The following is a 24,834-nucleotide window of genomic DNA, read 5'->3' as shown; positions in this document are numbered from 1 at the left end:
GTACCCTGGTAATAATGTCAATTTAGAGTTTATAATTTTTGTAAAATAAATATTTATTAAAAACATTGACGACATTTTTTTTTTTTTTTAACAGCCAAGAATACCTGTCAGGAAACCATGTTACGAGATCTTCGAGAAAAAATAAATCAGCAAGAGAACTCCTTGACTTTAGAGAAACTAAAGCGTGCCGTGGCTGATCTGGAGAAGCAGCGAGATTGTTCTCAAGACCTTTTGAAGAAAAGGGAACATCACATTGAACAACTGAATGAAAAGTTAAGCAAGGTGGAGAAAGAGTCCAAAGCTTTACTGAGTGCTTTGGAATTAAAAAAGAAAGAATATGAAGAATTGAAAGAAGAGAAAGCTCTTTTTTCTAGTTGGAAAAGTGAAAATGAAAAACTTTTAAGTCAGATGGAATCAGAAAAGGAGAGCTTGCAGAGTAAAATTAATCACTTGGAAGCTTGTCTCAAGATGCAGCAAATAAAAAGCCACGAATACAATGAGAGAGTAAGAACACTGGAGATGGAAAGAGAAAACCTAAGCGTTGAGATCAGAAACCTTCACAACGTGATAGATAGCAAGTCTGTGGAGGTGGAGACACAGAAGCAAGCTTATGTAGAACTACAGCAGAAAGCCGAGTTCTCAGATCAGAAACATAAGAAGGAAATAGAAAATATGTGCTTGAAAACTTCTCAGCTTACTGGACAAGTTGATGATCTAGAACACAGGCTTCAGTTACTGTCAAGTGAAATAATGGGCAAAGACCAGCGTTACCAAGAGTTGTGTGCTGAATACGAGAGCCTCAGGGATCTGCTAAAATCCAAAGATTCTTCTTTGGTGACAAATGAGGATCTTCAGAGAAGTCTTTTAGTTTTTGAGCAGCAGGCTGCTATGAATAATTCCTTTGCAAATATAAATGGAGAACAAGGAAGCATGCCTTCAGAAAGAAATGAATGCCATTTAGAAGCAGACCAAAGTCCAAAAAATTCAGCTGTCTTACAAAATGGAGTTCTTTCACTTGAATTTTCATTAGAATCTCAAAAGCAGATGAACTCTGATCTGCAAAAACAGTGTGAAGAGTTGGTGCAAATCAGAGGAGAAATAGAAGAAAATCTCATTAAGGCAGAGCAGATGCATCAAAATTTTGTGGCTGAAACAAGTCAACGCATTAGTAAGTTACAGGAAGACACTTTTGTTCATCAGAATGTTGTTGCTGAAACTTTAGTTGCCCTTGAGAACAAGGAAAAAGAGTTGCAACTTTTGAATGAAAAATTAGAAACTGAGCAAGTAGAGATTCGAGAATTAAAAAAGAGCAACCATCTACTTGAGGACTCCCTGAAGGAGCTACAACTTTTATCTGAAACCCTGAGCTTAGAGAAAAAGGAAATGAGTTCCATCATTTCTCTAACTAAAAAAGAAATCGAAGAGCTGACCCAAGAGAATGGGACTCTGAAGGAAATTAATGCAACCTTAAATCAAGAGAAGATGAACTTACTCCAAAAAAGTGAGAGTTTCTCAAACTGCATAGATGAAAGAGAGAAAAGCATTTCAGAGTTATCTGATCAATTCAAGGAAGAAAGAATTATTTTACTACGAAGATGTGAAGAAGCCAGAAATGCATTTGAGGATCTAAGTGAAAAATACAAAGCAGCTCAAGAAAAGAACTCTAAATTAGAATGCTTGCTAAATGAATGCACTAGTGTTTGTGAAAATAGAAAAAATGAGTTGGAACAGCTAAAGGATACATTTGCAAAGGAACGCCATGAATTCTTAACGAAATTAGCTTCCGCTGAAGAAAGAAACCAGAATCTAATGCTGGAGTTGGGGACAGTGCAGCAGGATCTGAGATCTGAGATTACAGATACTCAAAACAATTCCAGGAGTGAGGCTGATGGTTTAAAGCAAGAAATCATGACTTTAAAGGAAGAACAAAATAAGATGCAAAAGGAAGTTAATGACTTGTTACGAGAGAATGAGCAGCTGATGAAGTTAATGAAGACGAAACGCAAACATCAAAATCTAGAGTTGGAACCAATTAGGGACTCTGTGAAAGAAAGAGAGAGTGAGATAAATAAACAAAATTTCCAATTTCAGATGGATCTTGAAGATAAAGACATTTCTCTAGACAGCTATAATGCACAATTGGTACAATTAGAAACTATGCTAAGAAATATGGAATTAAAACTTCGGGAGAGTGAGAAGGAGAAGGAGTTCCTGCAGCATGAATTACAGACAATTAGAGGAGAATTAGAAACTAGAAATTTGCAACAAGACAATCAATTGGAAGAAATGAGTGGCCTGAGAGACTGTGAAATAGATGCAGAAGGAAAGTATATTTCAGTGCTTCACGAGCTGTCAGCAAGTCAGAATGACAATGCACACCTGCAGTGCTCTCTACAGACAGCGATAAACAAGCTGGACGAGCTAGAGAAAATGTGTGAAATACTGCAGGCTGAGAAGTTTGAACTAGTATCTGAGCTGAACGATTCAAGATCAGAATGCATCACAGCAACTAGTAAAATGGCAGAAGAGTTAGATAAACTAGTAAATAAAGTTAAAATATTAAACGATGAAAATGGTCTTCTGCAAGGTGAATTAGTGAAAGAAATGCCAGGTGAATTTGGTGAACAACAAAACAAGAAGTTTGTGTCCTTGAATCCTCTGGACGATAGTAATTCCTATGAGCACTTGACACTGTCAAGCAAAGAGGTTCAAATGCACTTTGCTGAATTACAGGAGAAATTCTCATCTTTACAAAGTGAACACAGAATTTTACATGATCAGCACTGTCAGGTGAGCTCTAAGATGTCAGAGCTGCAGTCCTATATTGACACATTAAAGGCTGAAAATTCAGTCTTGTTATTGAATCTGAGAAATTTTCAAGGTGGCGAGGTAAAGGGGGTGAAGCTGGAACCTGAGGAGGGACTCATTCCATCGCTGTCATTCTCTTGTGTGACCGACAGCACTAGTTTTACAAGTTTGGTAGAGTCCTCTTTTTACAAAGATCTTTTAGAACAGACAGGAGAAACATCTTTTTTGAATAATTTAGAAGGGAGTGTTTCAGCAAACCAGTCTAATGTAGATGAAGTATCTTGCAGCAGTCTGGAGGAGGAGAATCTGACCAAGAAAGAAATCCCATCGGCTCCAGTGAGGAGTGTTGAAGAACTTGAGACCCTCTGTCAGGTGTACCTGCAGTCCCTCAAGAATCTAGAAGAGAAAATTGAAAGTCAAGGGATTATGAAAAATAAGGAAATTCAAGAGCTCGAACAGTTATTGAGTTCTGAAAGGAAAGAGCTTGACTACCTCAGGAAGCAGTATTTGTCAGAAAATGAACAGTGGCAGCAGAAGCTGACAAGCGTGACTATGGAGATGGAGTCCAAGTTGGCAGCAGAAAAGAAACAGACGGAACACCTGTCACTTGAGCTGGAAGTAGCACGACTCCAGCTACAAGGTCTGGACTTAAGTTCTCGGTCTTTGCTTGGCGCTGACATTGAAGATGTAAGTACCTGGGATTTACATGCTGGGATTTATTTCTCTGTTTTTCTGTTTACGTGACTAGTTGGCACTCAGTAAATGCTGAATTGAAATCTACATTAAAGCTAAATTAAAATAATTTTAGGGTTCAAGGAAACGAAATGAACCAAGTTTTTTTCCCAAACAAGCCAGAACTTTAGGAAAATAAGTAAACCTATGGCACAAGTCTGTGATTTGGCATTAGCCGTTTGAAGAGAACTTAATTTCTTTATTGAATGCGTAATTGTTCAGTTGCTTGTAACTTCCTCCTTTCTAGTGTACCCGCCTAGCTAATGCTGTGCGGTTGATAAGTCTCACTTGCTCCCCTCTGTTCCCGTCTGTGAGGGAGGCGGCCAGGTCATAGTGAGGAGGCAGCGTATTTGTTACGACAGCACATCCCCTTCTTACAGATGGGAGGAACCTGACACTCAGTGGGTAATTTATCCAAGACTGCTCATAGGAAGTGCTGGATCAGTGACTTAGTCCTCAGGCTGGGAGTCTGGTCAGGAAACCTTACTTACTCTCTAATTAAAGAATGTCATAGACACTTGAAGATGGAAGCCGAGCATTTTGTATGGAATTCGTTAGCCTCTTATTTGATAATCACAAAGAGAAATTTTATTTAGGCTACCTAGAATATTCCTAGCAAGGAGGAAAATATGAAATCTAAATATGTTGCAATTTAGTTGATAAGATTGCTGATCTGGAGGGTTTGTCTTCATGATAAATGCCTTACCCAGTGCCTTGCTCAGGGGGGCACCTACTGAGTCTTTGTGTTGAATATTTGGTTGGAGAGAGAACGATGTGGGAGATATGCCATTTGAAGGGCTGCGTTTAGAAGAAGCCAGACATGAGTTTCTATAAAATAATAATTAAGCCTATTAATTTCATTTTGATTTTTCTTGAAAAGTAAGATGCATTCTTGTTATTTGTTATAATTATAGGCTATTCGGGGCCAAAACAATAGCTGTGACATAAAAGAATCAGAAGAATATGCTTCAGAAACTGCAGAGAGAGCACCCAAGCATGGCATTCATCAGATTTGTGGTGAAGATGTCCAGCAAGACCGCAGTCCAGAGACTGAGGAAATAAGCGAGACTGGGGCAGTTGAACTTGTAAGAGAGCAGTCCTGGGAGCCCTCCTCAGAAACCAACTGTGAGGCTCCAGCAGAAGATAAAACCCAGGGCCGTGCAGACTGCATTTCTGAATTGTCGTTTTCTGGTCCTAATGCTTTGGTACCCGTGGATTTTCTGGGGAATCAGGTAGCCATCCAGAGTCTCCAGCTGCAAATGAAAGAGACATCAAGTGAAAATTTGAGATTACTTCATGTGATAGAGGACCGTGAGAAAAGACTTGAGAGTTTGCTAAATGAAATAAAAGAGTTAGATTCAAAACTCGACTTACAGGAAGTACAACTAACAACCAAGACAGAAGCCTGCAGAGAATTGGAAAAAGTAGTTGAGGAACTTAAGAAAGAAAATTCAGATTTAAGTGAAAAATTGCAATCCTTTTCTTGTGGTAACCGGGAGTTATACCAGAGAGTAGAAACTTTGGAAGGCCCCAATTCACGATTGGACACGGGCACAGATAAATCGTCACATGGAGTTATTGAAGATAATATAGCCAAGGTGAATGGCAACTGGAAGGAGAGATTTCTTAATGTGGAAAATGAGCTGAACAGGAAAAAATCAGAGAATGCTAGCATCGAACACCACATCCTCTCTGGGGAGGCTGACTTAGCAACAGTTCAAGTGGAGGAGCTAAGTTTAGAGAAAGACAATGAAAATAAGCAGAACGTTATTGTCTCTTTTGAAGAAGAACTCTGTGTGGTCACAAGGGAAAGAAACCGACTTCATGGAGAGTTGGATGCTGTGTCAAAACAAAACAAAGACCTGGACTGGATGTCTGCAAAGATGAGGGAGAAAATACAAGAGCTGGAGTCTCATCAAGGAGAGTGTCTCCGTCACGTTCGGGAGGTGGAGGCCGAGCTAAAGCAGAAAACAGGGCTCCTTCAGACTCTGTCCTCCCGGGTGAGCGAGCTGTCGAAAGATAAAGCTCATCTCCAGGAGCAGCTGCAGAGCCTGGAAGAGGACTCACAGGCTCTGTCTTTGGTAAAATGTGAGCTGGAAAACCAGGTCCGACAACTGAGTAAAGAAAAAGAATCACTTGTCAGGGAGGCTGAAAGCCTGCAGGCCAAGCTGAGTGAATTGGAGCAGGAGAAGCAGAGCATCGCCAGGGCCTTGGAGTCCACTCTCCTGGAGAAAGGCAAGTTTGTGGGGAGGCTGAGCTCCACACAGGAGGAAGCGCAGCAGCTGAGAAGAAGCATAGAGAAACTGAGAGTCCGCATCGAGGCCGATGAGAAGCAGCAGCTCCAGGTCACAGAGAAACTGAAAGAAAGCGAACGTGAGAAGGATTCGCTGAAGGATAAAGTTGAGAACCTTGAAAGGGAATTGCAGATGGCAGAGGAAAACCAAGAGCTGGTGATTCTTGATGCCGAGAATGCCAAAGCGGAGGTAGAGACCCTAAAAGTACAAATAGAAGAGATGGCCGAAAGCCTGAAACTTTTAGAATTAGACCTTGTCACGGTGAGATCTGAAAAAGAAAATCTGACGAACCAACTACAGGACACACAAGGTCAAGTGTCGGAGCTAGACATGTTGCTCTCTTCCTGTAAGAGTCTATTAGAAGAAAAGGAGCAAGCGAAAATACAGGTGGAAGAAGAATCTAAAGCAGCAGTCGTGATGCTTCAGATGCAGTTGAGAGAACTAAATGAGGAAGTGGCAGCCTTGTGTCACGACCAAGACGGCTGGAAGGCCGGAGGACAGAGTCGTGACCCAGTGGTGGAGGAAGTGCATCAGCTGAGGCACAGCATCAAGAAGCTGAAAGTCTGCATAGAAGCTGATGAAAAGCAGCAGCTTCATGTTTTAGAACAACTGAAGGAAAGCGAGTGCCTTGCAGATGTGCTGAAGGGTAGAATTGAGAACCTTGAAAGAGAACTAGAGATATCAGGGAAAAACCAAGAGCACGCGGTTCTCCAGGCTGAGAATTCCAGAGCGGAGGTAGAGAACCTGAAAGCAAAAACCAGAGAGATGGCCCAGAACCTGAGAGATCTGGAATTAGACCTTGTTCATATAAGGTCCGAGAAAGAAAGTCTGACACAAGAATTACAAAAAGAGCAAGAGCGAGTATCTGAACTAGGAATACTAAAGTCTTCATTTGAAAATCTTTTGCAAGAAAAAGAGCAAGAACAAGGACAGATGAAAGAAGAATCTAAAATCGCGGTGGAGATGCTTCAAACACAAGTAAAAGAGCTCAGTGAGGAAGTGGCAGCTCTGTATAGTGACCAAGAGACCAGTAAGGCCAAAGAACAGAATCTCAGTAGTCAACTAGGTTATCTTGAACGTGAAAAGACTCAGTTGCTAGAAGGCCTTGATGAGGCCAAAAATGATTATATTATCTTGCAGTCTTCTGTGAATGGCCTCATTCAAGAAGTACAGGATGGCAAAGTGAAACTAGAGAGGAAGGAAGAAGAAATCAGCAGACTGAAACATCAAATCCAGGACCAGGAGCAGCTCGTCTCTAAACTGTCCCAGGTGGAAGGAGAGCAGCAACTTTGGGAGAAGCAAAAGATAGAACTGGAAAATCTGATACTAGAATTGGAGCAGAAGATCCACATGCTGCAATCCGAAAATGACACTTTGCAGGGCACCGTAGACGCCCTGCAGAATTCTTACAAGGATCTGGAGAATGAGATTGAACTGACAAAAGTGGAAAAAATGTCTTTTGTTGAAAAAGTAAGTGGCATTATCTATTTACATTTAAATATGTAGTCATGAGGGAGGGAACCCACTTTGTGAATTATAAGATTGTACTTCAAAGAAAGTATTCAAGGTAAAATAGAACTGATAGATAATCTTTCTATGAACTTTTTGAAGTACCCTTGTATTTCCTCCTAGACAGTGTCTACCATAATGAACCAAAGTTAAAGGCTTCATGGGGTCTTGAGTTGCCTCTTGCAGGAGTGACTGCTCTGACACATTCATATAGGACATTTTCGTGGGTTGGCCCTGGTTTTTAATGTGGCACCTCCTCATAGAAACTTTGGGTTATACACAGTTCCTGGCTCTAATTGTATTACCCTTTCTTATATCAGAATAGTAGCCTCCCCATACCTAGTTGGGAACCACTGCTGGAGAGAGCGTAACAGATACTGGTTAGGATCAGAAAGGATCCTCTTATCCTGCCCTGCCTTTTTTGCCTTTAGGAGAAAAAACTTTTGAAGATATTGGTGTAGTTATGACCAGCAGAGCACTCATGGCTTCCAAGATGTGTCCTGGGGATTTTTGCTTTCATCTCTCTCTTTTATATCCTCTCTATGCAGTCTCCTGTTTTGTCATCCGATGATTGAAGGGAAGATCTCCTATCAAGAACCTCAATTGTTAAAGGAAAATTAAGTTTTGGGCCTCATATGCTTACATACTGAACTAGGAAAGTGATTCCCTCAAATTAAATTTTAACTGGACAAATATTAAAAGAAAGCAGTGTCCAGAAAATTCAATTCATTGTCACTCTGTATTTTCCAAGAATTTCAGGGTTTTGTACACCTTGCAAGAGATGGCAGTTAGTGTTGAGATGATGACAAACTATACCAGTCTGTTTCACCTTCAGGGGGCAAATGCCAGTAGAGCTTTAACTGGTCCTAACTAATCATAGGCATGTTTCTTGCGGATTAGTATGGCGTTGGGATTAGCAGAGATTCAAGAACTGATCAAAATCTAAGACACTTCCTCATACGATATTCTCTGAGGTTTTATTCAAGTTAATACCTTTATGAAGGATTTTAAGACTTAGTAACATTATCTTTTCTTGTTCCTTTCCTTATTGCTGTCAGTTATTAAATCTTCACTGAGAAGAAAAGGTAAGCTTACCAGTAGGCTTTGAAAATGTGTAGTTGACTGGATTAGTAAAGAGAGGATTAGCCAGGTTCCAATTTATTATTGAAGGCTAAAGGAAATGTTATGAATATGTTGTATCAGAGTGATTAATTCAATCAAAACAATCAGAAGCAGATCCTGACAAAAGATTAAATTTCAGGTAAACACAATGACCGCAAAGGAAACGGAACTGCAGCGAGAAGTGCATGAGATGGTGCAGAAAATGACAGAGCTGGAAGAATTATTTAGTGGAGAGAAGAACAGGCTAACTGAAGAATTAAAAGTGCTGTTGCAAGAAGTAGAGAGCAGCAAAGTAAGTTTCTCCGTGACAGATTCATTACGCCGTGATAATTCAGTGTGTATACTCTCCTTGTGGGTTTTTGTAAGATCTTCTGTAATGTGCTAAACTCTTTGTAGCTCTTGAAAAAAGAAACCCAGAGCTTATGTCATGTTCAGGTTTACAGTGGTCTCCACCGTCCAGCACTGTCAGGAACGCAGAGAAGTCATGAGAGCCTCTGAAAACATGCAAATTCCTGTCTTTAAGCCCAGGCATGTTTTCACAGAAGATGACCCTTGGACCACATTAACTCATATCAGAAATAGATTTCATGCAGCTTTCAACAGATTTATCTGCTTTCCTAGCCTGCCACAGATTACAAGCTGGAAGGTTGCTAGATACATTGACCTGCTGAGAGCTAACAAAGTAACAGAAGGAAAGTCACAGTGGAATGTGAAATTAGAGCAGTCTTGGGGTGTTCTTTTAGGGCTGGGTTAGTGAGACACATCTATAACATTTGAGCTGTCACTCCCAATGCTGTTTCCGTAGCAGATGCTGCTAATTTGTGACCTCCCTTTTCCTGAATCTCCTAACACTGTGTCCTAGGTAGCTGCTACTGTGCAGGCAGAGCTGCCAGATGAAATGCAACCTGTCTGCCAAACCTGGTTAAACTATAAACATTCCTATGTCCATATAGTCCTCATACGACTTTATCCCCAAGTAGTACTTAGAAGAGGACAGCAAAATTAAAGGTAGTTGTTATCGTGACCCTGAATCACAAAAAGTTGAATGATATGTGTAATATCCTGTAGAAGGAGTTGGTGTTCTTTTCTTTAAATATAGTATTTAATCTACAAAAATGAGAAGTTTTGGCATTTAATCTTAGCACTTGACTTAGGGCATTTTCTGGCAATGCAGCATGGAAGGAGTTCCTATCAATAATATTTGAGTACTGCAACTGCTGAGATCTCCTTTGGTATCAAGCAGCTTGGGAGTATCCCAAGTATATTGTTATTTGTTATTTCATTTATGGGCTCTACTAGGAGGAAAAGCTGAATGTTTGGACTCAGGTCCATACACCTGTGTGTGTTAGTTTGTAATGGCTTTATATTTATTCATTTATTAGTTCTGTAAGTGGTAAGTGCTACTAAGGTCAGGGGAGAGGATGCTGAACCATGGCCATCCTGTGGCTCCTGCAGTAATAGAGCTTATAGTGTAGACACACAATAAATCATGAAATAGGAAGTCTGTGAAATAAAGTGGTAAGTGCTAGAAAGGAAAGAAATAAGATTCTTTGCTGCAGAATAATTGGGAAGTGGGGGTGTGGGGTAGGGAACAACATAATTTAGATAGGGTGGTCAGAGAATGTCACCTGCAGGACGAGTCGTCAGCCATTTAAAGAACGGTCTTCTAGGTCTGGAGAGCAGTGTGGTGCAAGCTCTGAGATTAGAAAGATCTTTGTATTTCTTAGAAAGGCAAAGGAAGCCACTGTGGCTAGAGCCCAAGGGAAGTGACCTGAGGAAAGATTGGAGGGATAAGAATGCTGTGGGAGGTTTAGGGCAGGAGTGTTAATTTGGCTAGTTCAACATATAGGTGGTATTTACAACTTATGGGAATGGTAGGAAATACAGATGGAGAAAAGAAGGTAGCTCAGGGCCCAGCTCAGAGGAATTCCAGCACACAGCATGAGGTGGAGGAGAAAGCCAGCAGAGAACACCGAGGAGTGCTGAAGAGCCAGGCTAGGAGGGTGTCGCGTTCTAGAAGTCAAGAGTGGTCAGCAGCACCAGGCGCTACACATTGGGGGGGCAGGACGAACCCTGCAGAGTGCACCTTGAGTTTGCCACGTGGGGGCTGATAGCGGGAGGCTGCCTCAGGAGGAGCTGGGGCAGAATCAGACAGAGCGGGTTGAAGGGTGAATGGAGATGAGGACGTGGACAGAGACGGCCCTCAGGTCAGGTGTGAGGACACAGATGCCCCCAGGGTTGGGGTTTTGTCAGTCCTTCACAGTGAAAGGAAAGGGGATTCAAGCCGAGGGCATCTGGAAGGAAACACTTACAATGACTGAACGTGGGGAATGAGCTGGTCAAGGAGGAGAACTTGGTCTGGAGGGACTGTGTGTGATGGTGGTGGTGCATCTGTTGATAAGGTCAGGGAACTGTTGTGATGGAAGAGCTGGAGCAAGCCCGCAAGAATGGGAGGGTGTGGTTGCAGAGTGGTTTAGTTGAAGTCAGGGTTTCAGGGATTCTGTGGTCTCTGGATGTGTCTCAGTTTCTCAGTGGATGTGACCTTGTTTGGGCTGCAGCAGAGGAAGATGTCACTGGAGATGAAGTTGCAACTTAAAGTGCACACATTGCTAGGGATTATTGCTTTATTCCATGTAGATGTTGTCTCGCCCATAAACTATTGTTTTCCACAGTACTCATTATTTCCTAACGATAGATATCTGTGTTCTGAATTATGATGAAGCACAATTATGGTTTTTATTACTTTTTCTCTTTAGGGTCAATTGCAGGAGCTTATGCTAGAAAATAGTGAATTGAAGAAGAGTCTGGATTGTGCATACAAAGACCAGGCAGAAAAGGAAAGGAAAGTGAGAGAAGAAATAGCTGAGTATCAGCTGCAGCTTCAGGAAGCCGAAAAGAAGCACCAGACTTTGCTTTTAGACACAAACAAACAGGTAAAATATGGCGTTTGGTTACTGGAGAAGGTGGAGAGTGTGTGTTAACCATGCTAATTATTATGCTATATGATCTTATAGAGGGTCTCATGTTTTAACTTCACTATCTTTTCTTCAGTTACCTGTCTTACAAGGGGTCTTCAAAAAGTTCATAGAAAAATATAATTAAAAGATAATATGAATCTTTCCATGAACTTTTTGAAGACTCATATTTTATCACTTGATCTTTTAATAATATGTTTCCATCTTGAAGCAGAGTAATGGGAGAGTTGCAAAGATTATTTTTTTGTTTTTCTTAAAATTTTTTTAGCTGAGTCTCCTGGCTAAAGTAACATTTTTCTGCCCTAGTATGAAATGGAAATCCAGACATATCGAGAGAAACTGACTTCTAAAGAACAATGTCTCAGCTCACAAAAGTTGGAGATGGACCTCTTAAAGTCTAGTAAAGAAGAACTCAGTAACTCTTTGAAAGCTACCACTCAGATTTTAGAAGAATTGAAGAAAACCAAGGTATGTTCACTTCTCATTGCTTTGTGACTTAGAATGGTTGGGACAGATGGTAGTACTTTTAATGGTATAGAATTAAGTGCTTTCGTTTTAGTTTTATGAAAATCTTTTGTAGTCAGAGATTATACCATTCATCAATTCTCTGCTGGTCAGTGGATGGTCTGTAGTCTCATAGCCTGAATGAACTTAATCCTCTCCAGCTAGAGGATGTTAAAGGCTTCTTGAGATGGACATGAAGATCAAATCACATAGTAGATCAGGGCAGGCCACTCCGGCTATAGAAAACAATTTGGACAGAACTTTGGACAGTTCCAAAGTCTTGCTTGATCGGTCTCAAAGTTCACTGTCACCAAACCCAGTTTCCTGTGGCTTATCAAGGTGTGGCAAAGCACCTTGGTTAGGTACACATATGTGGATATTCTCCTCTTCTCCATGCAAGGATCATAAAACTTTTTTCTTTAGGAAAAAAGGAGGTAAACCACTCTTCAGGTTGTCACTCTGAAGATGATGCTACAGTGATTCTACCTGGCAAAGGGGGCGTTTAGATTTCTACAGATATTTTTCATGAATGAATACTACCCAGAATGTGTAATAATGGACCTGGAAAGTAAATATCTTCCAACAAAGGTCGCTACTTATTGGATGACTTAAATTTTTTAAATTGATAGTTATTGAATATTTGCAAACAGAAAGCTAGGTATAAGCTTATTATGTTTATAGTTACTACATAGCTGTCAAGGTTAAGGAAATTTATCAATTAAATACGAACTGATAAAATTCAAAATAGCATTAAATGATTAATAATGTTATGCTCCTACGAAGTGAGAGATGTTAGATTTAATAATAAAAAGTAGCAGCTTCAGGTCTACTTTTTCTTTCTTCCTTTTTAAAAAAATTTTTACTGTCTTTCAGGTCTACTTATTTTTCACTTTTAAAATCTTTGACAGTATATCTATTCATATGCATACCATGTATAAATTGGTACATTGTTTGCTAGTAGAATCTGTTCAGATCTCATATAATTTTAATGAGGTACCAGTTGATAGGCACTGTTGGAATTGAATTAAATGGATCTCTAATCCAGTGATGGTTGGAATCAGAAATACAAAGTTCTGAAAGTGTAGATTTACTGCAACATTGCCCATAAGTTATTTCAAGATAAAATATACAAGGATGAGGTCCAAGCCGTAATATCTACTTGCAACATGAATGTGATACTCCAGCTGCTTCTGCTGTTGCCCCTGCTGCTGTTTGTTCTTTTTAGTAGTTTGGTCTTCTTTTATATGTTCATGATCTCTTATCAGATTGTTTTATAATTCTGCATTTTTAAAGATATTGCATGATACAATGCATATGCTGTATAATACATAATATTCCAGCAGGGTCTGGGATAATACTTCATAATTAAATTCATATTTCTGCAGCAAAATTTATGAGTATTCTCACAAAGTCAGTTAAGTAAAAGCTATAAATACCTTTATAGTTATTCAGATCAGGTTTTGCTTCTGAGTCATTTTCACAGCTTTCTTTTTTGGTTTTGGAACTGTGGATAAGGAACTATATGAACTTGTGTCACTGACAAGTGTATGAGGACACAATTCCCCCACTACACTTTCTATTTGAGCTACTGTAAAATTTAAGTCCGCATGGCGAGCCATAATGTCATTTGGCCTTTACTTGATATGACTAACACAAATACCGTGTCCGATATTGAAACTGTAACTGTGCAAGATTACAAATGGGAATGCAGTTCTACTGTTGAGAAGTTTGACCCACCAAGGATATGTCCATGGACTTTCCCTCCAGTGATCCAGCGTGATTCCCATTGGATAAACACAGATGTAGTGGTCATTTAACAGGACATCATCTTAGGAACCACTGTGATACTAAGAAAAGAAATGACAAAACCTTGTTGTCTGGTGGGGAGACTTAGGAAACCAAGTAAAGGAGGTGAATTGTTTCGTGTGTCTTTAGATGTTTTATTTGGAACATAATCTTAAATTTATATGATTCTTAATTATATCTCATAATTGTTTTTCTATATGCTTATAAAAAGAAATTCAACGTTTTAAATGGAATTACTTTTGCTTTGTAGATGGACAATCAAAAATATGTAAATCAGCTGAAGAAGGAAAACGAACGCACCCAGGGGAAAATAAAGTTGTTGATCAAATCCTGTAAACAGCTGGAAGAGGAAAAGGAAATGTTGCAGAAAGAGCTGTCTCAACTTGAAGCTGCACAGGACAAGCAGAAAACAGGTGGGCGTTAGCTGGAGCGCATCAGTTAGCCAGAACTATCTTCCAGTACTGAAATACATGCTTATGGTATACATGCATCGGAAGTGTTTTCAGTGCTCTGTTCTGTTAGTGCTGGTTTCCAGCAGTTTTCACATTTCTTTTTTTTTTTTTTTTTTTTTTTTTTTTTTTGTCTCTTTCATGACCGGCACTCAGCCAGCGAGTGCACCGGCCATTCCTACATAGGATCCGAACCCGCGGCGGGAGCGTCGCTGCGCTCCCAGCGCCGCACTCTCCGGAGTGCGCCACGGGCTCGGCCCCACATTTCTGAATTTTGTGCTCAGCTTGGGTTCATTATAGGATTCAAAGTGAGGCCTGTGTTTTAACATAGAATTATTGCATCTTCTGTTCTATAAGAAATGCAAAAAACTGGTGGTACTTTTTGCTCATGAGCCATCCTAAGAAGAGTTTTTCGTGTGGATGTCCATTTTAGTCGTTTCTTTGACAGAGGCACATTGACATCTGAGTTGGCATTGGTAAGGTTGAAATAGCTGATTCTGGTTGTCCTTTCCCATCTTCAAGGGTCAGCTAAAGGGAAGGGGTGAGAGACTGTATTTTTGGGTTTGCAGGCAAAATAGGAAAAGATGACTATCCTTGTCACATTTCTCCACTTATGCCCCAAGAGTGGAGCGTGCTCACTGTGTGAGTGGATGGTGGCATGCACAGTGTGGGGCTCGTCTGCACTGGAGCTTGGTGGGCTTGCCAGTAGTCTTCACTGCTGGGAAGGAGGCTCAGCATAGATTGGCATCCAGGGAGGTTTCCTAATGGATTCGATGCCAACCATGGCAGGTATATGTTGAGTAAGATTCCTGCCCTTATAGTGTTTTCCCAAGCTCCTGTCCGTCAGACCCTCCATCGTCCCAAATGCACTCAGAGCTTTCCAGGACTTGCCTTGTCATTGGCACCCTCCTGTCTCCCTGATCATACAGTGCCTCCCTAATAAGAGTGGTAGATCTGTAAGAACATGCACAAATATATCTTCCCTACCCCTCCAAAAAAATCCTAGAGCAGGTCTAAGGTTATCTGCTTCCTGATGCCCAGTGTAAACTAGAGAAGCATCAAGTTCCCTATGATGTGTCACTTTCTTTTGAACAGGTGCTGTTGTGGATGCTAACGTAGATGAATTAATGACTGAGGTGAAAGAACTGAAAGAAACTCTCGAAGAAAAAACCAGGGAGGCAGATGAATACTTGGATAAGTACTGTTCCCTGCTTATAAGCCATGAAAAGTTAGAGAAAGCTAAAGAGGTGTTAGAAACACAAGTTGCTCGTCTGAGTTCACAACTATCTAAAAACGATCTTCGAAGTTTTCCTTTGCTAAATCCAGTTATTCCTGGACCATCTCCAATCCCTTCTGTTACCGAAAAGAAGTTATCATCTGGCCAAAATAAAGTTTCAGGCAAGAGGCAGAGGTCCAGTGGGATTTTGGAGAATGGTGGAGGACCAACACCTTCTACTCCAGAGACATTTTCTAAAAAAAGTAGGAAAGCAGTCAAAAGTAGTATTCACCCTGCAGAGGACATAGAAGATAATGACCTTGAGCCAGAGGGACTTCCAGAAGTTGTAAAGAAAGGTATGCATAATTAAAAAAAAAATTGTGTTCTTTTGAAATTCCATGTAAAAATTCACATATAAAAAGATAGGTGCGTATACTTTTAGGTGATAGTACAACAATCCTAATTAACCTTCAGAAACAATAGTTTGCTTTTAAATTGGGAAGGTATACATTTTGCTGTCTGTCATTACAGAATGACTAGGATCCAGTTACTCATGTCACGTAACCAAGAGAGCTGATAGATGTGAAAATTGTCCAAAACGTGTTTAGAATTTGATATTTCTATGCTGAAAAAGTCCCCAAATCAAGGAAGCCCTTCAGGCTTTCCTGCTTTTAGTTATGTCTGACCCAGCTAGCAGGTGCGGGATGGGCCTGGTGCTGTTGGTCCCCTGGCTGGAGCCACTGACCACATTTTATTTTACTTTTTAACCTTCAGTGGTCACCTGAAGTAGCTATTCCCCCTTTAAACAAGAGCTGGCCTTTTTCTTTTTCTTTTTCTTTTCCATTTTATCTTTTTTTCTCCAATCCAAATTTTATAATAAGGCTTGCTGGTATTCTTCATCCACATAGAAGAAAAAGAAGAACCTGAAAAATTTTTTTCAGTGTAATGTTATTTTTTTTCCCCTTTTTTCTCATTGTGACTTTTTATGTTTCTAATAAGGGAATATCTGTTAGTTCTTTATTTGGTTTGGTGACTTCCAGGGCAACTGAAATTTAATCCATTGTCCACGGTGGCTGGGAGAAAGTATTTTTCGGAGTTACCTTGTTAAAACTTTAACTGATGAATACTGTTTCCGCTGTAGATAGAACTGGACCTAGCAGTACTGATTGTCAGCTTTACTGCCCGTAGGGTTTGCCGACATCCCAACAGGAAAGACTAGTCCCTATGTCTTGCGGAGAACAACCATGGCCACTAGGACCAGCCCCCGGCTTGCTGCACAGAAGTTAGCACTTTCCCCTCTCAGTCTCAGCAAGGAAAATCTCGGCAAAGAAAATCTTGCAGAGTCCTCCAAACCAACAGCTGGTGGCAGCAGATCACTAAAGGTAAGCCCCTGTGAGCATCCGTCTGCAGTGTGAGGTCCAGGCAATTGTAGGGATACTGGGCCAGGGTTGCATACTGCACCCTCAGACTCAGGAGCCCTTTAAAGTATGACCGTTTTCTTGTATGGTATAAATAAGTCAGTAGTGAGCAAACGCAAGGATGAACATCACAGTTTACTGCTGCACAGTCTTGTCCTTGACCCAATATATTTGGTGGGAGATGGCATTGTTAGAGCGAAGCTCAGTGGATTTGTAAGAATGCCTCAAGCATTGGTGTTGAAGGATTTGAAGACGTAGTTTTCCTTTTGGCCACAGGTATTGGTCATTGTTTGTTTTAAACTTTTCACTCTCACACATCTGCCCCCCAGCTGCTGATTCTTTATGGTTTTATTAATCCTTTACTTTCTACAAAAAGCACATATTTCAGTAGATGTCTAAAGAAAGCAGCTCCATTTATGGATTTCTCTATTTTGATTGTTGAGGATATGGCAGGGTCTTAGTGACCTCTGTGTATCTCACAAACAGCCCCTGCTTAACAGATCTTTATTCCTGTTATTATAATCCAAACCAGCAGCTACCATTTGTGTATGTAAGGATCTGAGTTTTATTTAAGTTGAACTCTTGGAGTAAGTGGTATTATAACAGCATGAAGAATATGCATCATCAAGATTTGATCTCTCAGTGTTAACACCTGCTCTCTCTCAACCCCCCAGTCTTGCTCTTTCCATAATACCAGTGTTTCTCAAACTGAGGACCACAGGAATATTTTTGGAAGTTGCTGGAATAGCTTCAAGGAGTTTTAAAACTTCTTGACTTTACTTTGATTGCTCACTTGTCAGATTTGGTTAAGTACGCAATCTGATAAACCTTGAACCCACAAATAAAGTTTTGAAAGTGTAGTAACCCTTATTACATAATGGGATAATTCTTAAGTTAGCAAACATGTTTCTTATTGGGATTGTGGATACCAAAATGCAAAACCATTGGTGATTAGTTGCATCAAAACAATAATAGATGTGCAAATTTGTTTTTGTTGATGTAGAAGAGCTATAAGCGTTAAGGAATTTTACCTAATAGTAAGTTCATAATTTACTTAATTCAATTTAATTAATTCAAAAATTGCATTAATTCAGAGGTGAAGAGGAAGGGTCTCATATCTTCTTTCACTCAGTAGAATTGACCCACTCACTACTTATATTAGAAATATTCTACCATTTTGTGCAAATTTTCCTCGCCTCCCCCACTAAATTCTTTCTCTCACACACCCCACCCCCTCGCTCCACACACACTCACATTTGGATTTACCTTTTGAAGCTGCCAACAACAAAACACTGAAGAGTATGCTGGAGTAGGTCCTGGCTTTCCAGTGACCCTAAGAACAGCTTCTCCTTAAAGCAACTGGTGCCTCTGAAAAGTGAAGCTACCAAGCTTGACAAAAACTGCGAACCACAAGGTATCTGCTGAACTGCTGTACAGGAGTCAGGTTTCGGTTCTGATCTAGTCTGTGCCATTTCTTTAGATGGGTGCCTGGCAGCCGTCCCTTACCCCTCACTAAAAAGTAATGTCTGTTCCTGTTTGTCTCACACTTAGGGAGATCAGATGAGGTATTTTTCTGTCTCTCTTGTAATAGAAAATTATGACACATAGCTAGTATTCTATACTTCCACTATCTTAAGGCAGCTCACTTTGTTGTAATTATTTGCTTAAATATCTGTTTTCTGATTTGCGGTACCAGTTCTGTGAGGTTACTGATTATGGTCTGTGGTTTACCTGTGTCCTCATTCTAGTGCAGTGATGAATGAATGGAGCTATGAGTGGTGTCCTGAGTGACTGCAATAATAGATGTTTAAAGATATGTTAGGAACTCATCTTATGAAACCCCCACATGGTCCATTTTTTTTCTTTTATTAGGAATTGATGGTAAAAGCCGTTTGCATGTGGCATTCAGACTTATTATCAAGGAAAAAGAGCTTTGCACACTAGGGGGCCTGCTCTCCTCACTGCTGGTGTCTCTGCTGAGTATGTAGTAACTATGGTTTCCTGCAGATCTGTGTTCAGTGCATTAGCTACATGCAGTGCAGCAGGCACCAGTGGTTACGAATTGCTAAACAATTTTGTACCCTTGCAAATGAATGGGGGGCTCCTTGTGAGAGGAAGAGACTTCATACTTAGATTCGAACTCTTCAAAACCTAGCCTAGTGATTTTAATTTAATTCAGCATTTTCTGAATTGCCCTGTAAAACGTTTGCCTCATCTGTTAAGCATATTTCATCATTTAGTTTTAAAAATATAGAGTAAGGTATTATTTCCTAAAGCAGTTGCTTATAAACTCAGGATTATGAGCTCTCTTCCCTGAGGTGACTGGTTGGGTTTTGAGAGATGATTCCCTAGGTCATTTAGCAGGACGGTTAGTGACATCCGACAAGTACAAAGGAGAAATAAATGGGTAAAATGGAGATTAGGGAGGATCATTCTCTGTTTATTATATCACTGGGGTGACTAAGCCCAGGAACTCCTAGTTAGCTAGAGACAAGGGGGTCAGTGATTGTAAATGTGATCTCCTGAACCTGGGCTTGGTGGTCTGTGCCAGAGGACCAGCCTCTAAATTGTAAACGATGGTGGTGGTGCTGCCACCACAGCGGCAGTCAGCAGTTTAGGGGGGGCCTTGCTTTTTTTTTTTTTTTTTTAAACAAGTGAGGTTCATTTTCACTGAGCTGTCTTCATATTCACTCTCCCCTCTGTGGCTGGTGACATCATTTGAAGGTAATTAGGGATGCACTGTTGTAGATGAAATACTTGGTGACTTTGCCCTTCCCTGTCTGGTTATGGACAATTCTGAGGCTAACTGACCAACATGCACATCAAATCCACAGTTTAAAACTCTGATCACAGAATTCAGTTTCCTCAATTCAGTACCAGAGAAACTGAGTCTAGAGGGAAGAAGCAGGGAGTGGACTTGAGCTTCTTAATTGGGATTAAGAAAAAATCTTACTGGCTCAGATTCTCTCTTCCCTATGTGATGTCTCTGTCTCTCTTTTTATGGTGAACCTAAAGATTTGACTCTTCTACACTGGTGAGTTTCAAGGGAAACATTTGACTTTGGTATCACTATTTCTCTTTAAAAGAAAAAGTACTGGTAAAACTGTTTTTTTTCCCTTCAACTTTCCATAAATAATAATTTTCCATTAAGTCCTGGTCCTTCAAGGCTGCTCCTTTTTAGTGTCCTGCACATAATCTGAGGTAGAAGCGGGCTTTCTAGGGATTTGATCTGTTGACCAGATTTACTATATTTTCTGTAATGAAAAGTATTTGCCTTTTAAAATGACATACTTCCTATGGAAAGAGTATAAATGGGAATGTAATTTCCATTCTCTTTTCTTCCTGCTTCAGAAGGAGGTCCCTGGAAGGCAGTTGCTGAGGGAGTGTCTCATACAGTTACTTTTCAACATCGTCTTTTTCTTTTAAAAATCTTATTATTTTCTACTCTTGCCTCTAACTTTAGTTAAGTGAAGCTTTCAGTGCTTCATTTTTTTGCTCTTCTTTCTCTTTTTTGACCCCATATCTTTTTTCACTACTATACAAATCTCAAAATACCTTGACTCACCAACTACCCACCTTCTCATCTACCCCTTAAAGTCTCATGTGTTCTGAATACCTCTTTCTCTTGAAAAGCAGAACATCAGAGAGGGGGTTTATTCTTTCTGGACTTTACTATCGGATATCTGCCCTCTGATATAACCCAAATTCAGTATGGAAACAAACAACAGTGTAAGGGGAATGGTTACCATATCATTATATGAGGAATAAGTTTTAGGTCTTTTAAATGTTGTAAGTAAAACTTCTGCCTTGTGAAAGTGGTTGTAGTGGATTGAATTATGTCCCCCCAAAACTCACTGGAGCTTGAATGCTGTCCCCAAGTTTTATGTATTAGAAACTTAGCCCCCATTGTGACTGTTGAGGGTGGGAAATGCTATTATGGTGATTGAAAGGTGGAACTTTGAAGAGGTGATTAGATTATAGGACGATGCCGTAGTGAATGGATTAAAAATGGTGGTCAGGGGCATGGTTCTGAGGGCTTTAAAAAAAGAGGAGAGTCTGTCTCTCTCTGATCTCTCTGCTTCCACCATCTTGCAATGTGAGACTCCTGGGTCACTGTCAGTACCACCAGATGGACTTTGGACTTCCTAGCCTCAGAAACTGTAAGCAATAAATTGCATTTTCTCTATAAAATATCCAGTTCCATGTATTTTGTTATAAGCAACATAAATGGACTAATACAGTGGTTTTACTCATTTGGATTATATTCATTTTAAAAGACAGCAGAAGTTTCAAGACAAAGGGAAGAAGGTTTGAATTTTCAGAGAGGTTTATCGAATGTTTACCGTGTGTCAGGTAGATTGTGGGCACTAGGGATGCATATATGAATAGGACATAGTTCTTGAAGCACTTACTTTCTGCACTGAAAATGTCACACTTGCCTTTGGAGCAAGTCTCTGGCCATCAAAGGTGTCAAGGAAATATTGATGACTTGTTAGAGGTCACGTCTGACATGCTCCTGACTTCTATCAGATGGAGCCCATTCTCAGGGAAGAAGAAATACTAAAATTGTGTACAACTCCTAGAGAAGCTTGGTGACGTAGAGCTTTATTATTCATGTTGTAGAAATGTGAATGTGATTTGGACGTCTAACAAAGATGTTTGTGTTGCAGGTCAAGGTTGCTCAAAAGAGCCCTGTGGATTCAGGCACCACATTCCGAGAACCCGCCACGAAATCTCTCTCAGTCAATAAGGTCCCCGAGGACAGCCCCAGAGAGGGCCTGCGAGCCAGGCGAGGCCCACTTTCCTGTAGCCCAGCAGCTGGACTTGAGCCCAAGGGCAGCGAGAACTGTAAGATTCAGTGAAGAAACCTCGTGTGTCAGGACTCCTGGAAAGTGGCAGTGGTTGAAGAGACACCAGTCTGCCTACAGGGGCCTTTCTTTAGTCAGGGAGCACTTCATCAGTGGGGAGAAGACAATTCCTTATAAATCTAAATATATGTACTTTTTAGATCTCCATGAGTAAGTACTAGGAAAGTTCGGAAGCACTGATCACCTGTTCATCATTGACATTCCTCTATTGTAATGTAAAAATAGTACTGTATAAAGCTTTTTGGTAACATGTTACAATTAAATGGCAAGCACTATATAATAACTTCTGTTTGTATGTGGATTTTGCACTAAAAAATACAGAACACTTTTTATACTTCCAGTTAACTGCTACCAAGAAAAGGTAAACTTGCTTTATGATATTTCCTATTTATAGCGTTAGCCACAAAGTAGTTTTAGGTCAAATTTCTTTGAGCTGAGTAAAATGAAGGAAAAGCATGTTATGTTTTTAAGGAAAACAGGTACACATGTGCATATGTGAGTATGTTCATCTTTCTCTTCCAATGTGTTTTATAAACCTTTGCATAACCTGTACATATGTGTATGTAGGGGGTGGGGAGGAGTGTGTTTATTTTCAGTTAGTCTGGTTGTGGGCTCCTTAAGAGTTGTGATGTGTCATGTTTTCTGTCATTGTGCTGTTTTCTTTTTAAGACTAATTTTTTACAGTTATTTGGTACATTCTCACATCTGGTGATGTTATTAAATATGGCCTTTGTTTTCTAATAAAAGAAAATTACCTTTGTTTTCTGTAAAAATGATTCCTAAAAATGAAGGTGTTATGAATGTCGGTACCATTTTTTTGCTAACTACAACAGCCTCTTATAAAAGTGGGGGAAAAAAAAGATATGTCTTAAAACAAATGATATTAGTATATTTAGTGAACATATTCAATTACATTAAAAGACATGATTTGGAGTGTGGGTCATGAAGATGATATGGTAATATAACACGCCCAGCTCCACTGCCTAGTATATTGCTTGTACCCATTAAATCAGATCAGCAGGGATACAAGTGGGAGGTATTTTCTAGCTCACTTATTGATGCTATGGTTTTGAAAATATGCAGGTATTATGAGACATTTCAAATCCAAAAACATTTGAACCAACGCTTGTGTCCTTGAATGAGGGCAAAAAAGTTTTCCAGGACATCAGCTAGTAAAAGATAATTTGTTCTTGGCTTTCAGTTCAGATTGATGCACAAACCTTGACAAACACCAACATTAATATTTTTAAATTGTCCTTTGCAAGGTAGCCTCTGTTGTTGGATAATGCTTTAGTAGCAAGCTACTTAGTATTCATCTACTGAAAGTGATATCCTGGCTTTCCTCTTGTTTCTTCAGTTGCTCGGGGTTGTGGTCTGGTGCAATATCCTTACCATAAATTGTCCCAGGGCTGCCATGTGTTCAAGGGCATGGTCTGGAGTAGGCATTGCTGGGATCAGGCTATCGGCTTTCTTGGCTGTCTCTAGTGATTGGAAGATTCCACTCAGTAGGCTTGCTGGGTTGTTTCTTGGGTCCTTGAAAGCATCTTCATTTTTTCCTAGGTGTGCCGTAGATGCTGCTTTTTGTTACATTGGAATACTTTCATCTTTATAATCATAGAGAATTTGTTCAAAATTTTATAGACAACCAGGACATTAAATATTCTTTTCTTTGAGCTAGCGGTACTTGTTATGCTCTGATCTGAGCTGCATACTGGACAAAAGGTAAATATGCTATAGAGTAGTAGTATAGTTCCAGCTCTGAAGTACCCTACAAACCAGTTGGGTCACAAGTGAGATCTCAGCTGACAAATCATGTGGGAAATCGACCAAGCCCAGAGATCTGGGAATTGGATTCTGTGTACATGAGGGACTTGGTTGAAACTTCTTTTGCCTTGAAACATTCTACAGGGACTGAAACGGCCCTTTTGTTTTTGGGAGTTGTTAGGAGTCCAAAGGGACTGCATCTTCAATAAGAAGGGAATAAAGACCAACATTTAAATGTAGCCTTAAGTTACCCCTCCATGCCCCCTCCCCCCACCTCCTACACACTCACCTTTTTTTTGTTGTTTATTTGTGATTTTTCTCATTTGGCTCCAATTTATTTGTTTTGTTGGGACTATCAGATTTTCACAGATTCACTTTAACCTGGAAGGAAGTCAGGATACTCTAGAGGGGAAACCTCTTCTACTTCCCAACTAGTTTGAGTCTGCACAGGGTTCTAACTTCTCTTAGCGTGGCTCAGAACATTGATGGTTATTTTAGAATTCCCAAGTTCTTCCAGAATCATTCAGGCTCTGGCAGGATGTCAAGAAAGAAATTTAAGTGGAAAATAAACCATGATCAATTCTTGTAAGTCGTAGGTTTATTGCACCACAGGAGTTGAATGGATCGCTGGCATGTTTTTCATACTTCTCTATTGCGGGTTTAGGAAGGGGATACAATTGTTTCTTAAAGAGGATGTTAAGTACTTGAAATAGGTAATTGCCCATTGGTAGTTGAGGATAGTCAAGCTATCCTCTGTCTCCCACTTCTGTTCGTGTATGTAGCTTTCCCTTTGGAGAAAGGGGCTTTATGCTAGGTTCACTACACATTCCCTTGCATGCTTCGGAAGAACCTAGCCATCGTAACTGGAAAAGCCTGAGGACCTAAAGCATGCCTTACACCTCTCAATTACGTTGCTCAAGCCTTACACCTTTATGAGGTAGGCATTAGAATCTCCATTGTATAGGCTGAGATTAGTAAGAGACACAGGTAGAACTTCTGACTTGTAGGTCTGGGGAGACCTTTAATAATACTATGTCTCCCAACAACCATGCAAAATGAAGATTATTCTCATGGGATAAAAGATGAAATAGGATCATTAATAAAAAAAAAAAAAAGAAAAAAGCCAGAGAGTGATCCTGGAGCACAATTTTCTGTTTTGAGAAATGTGTAGTGATTAGATGCTAGAATTTGTGATTATACACGGTTGAATGCAGAATTTTGTTGTACCTAAAAAATGATGCTGGACTTTTAACCACAACTTCCAGAGAATAGTGGCAACTATATTCTAGTGAAATTTCACAAAATTTTTATTGTGCAAGAGTATATAATAAAGCTCTGAGTTGCAGGGTTGGGCAGGGGAGACAAAATA

The 24,834-nt window shown here is 40.1% G+C and overlaps 1 protein-coding gene across 1 annotated transcript in view; it reads left to right on the top strand.

Moving 5' to 3' along the window:
- Window positions 1-21,695, top strand: part of CENPF (centromere protein F) — a 50,099-nt gene extending 28,404 nt beyond the window's left edge. The window contains exons 11-19 of the mRNA XM_063115306.1: window positions 95-3,495; window positions 4,455-7,304; window positions 8,605-8,757; window positions 11,222-11,398; window positions 11,747-11,908; window positions 14,001-14,163; window positions 15,295-15,771; window positions 16,604-16,797; window positions 21,504-21,695. Of these exons, the coding sequence (XP_062971376.1) occupies window positions 95-3,495; window positions 4,455-7,304; window positions 8,605-8,757; window positions 11,222-11,398; window positions 11,747-11,908; window positions 14,001-14,163; window positions 15,295-15,771; window positions 16,604-16,797; window positions 21,504-21,695 (7,769 nt within the window). The remainder of the gene's footprint in view (window positions 1-94; window positions 3,496-4,454; window positions 7,305-8,604; window positions 8,758-11,221; window positions 11,399-11,746; window positions 11,909-14,000; window positions 14,164-15,294; window positions 15,772-16,603; window positions 16,798-21,503) is intronic.
- Window positions 21,696-24,834: the final 3,139 nt, after the last annotated feature.

Source organism: Cynocephalus volans, chromosome 11, assembly GCF_027409185.1.
Source record: "Cynocephalus volans isolate mCynVol1 chromosome 11, mCynVol1.pri, whole genome shotgun sequence".
Classification (NCBI taxonomy): domain Eukaryota; kingdom Metazoa; phylum Chordata; class Mammalia; order Dermoptera; family Cynocephalidae; genus Cynocephalus; species Cynocephalus volans.
The sequence above is the reverse complement of the archived record's forward strand: the minus strand, read 5'-3'. Positions and strand labels throughout refer to the sequence as shown.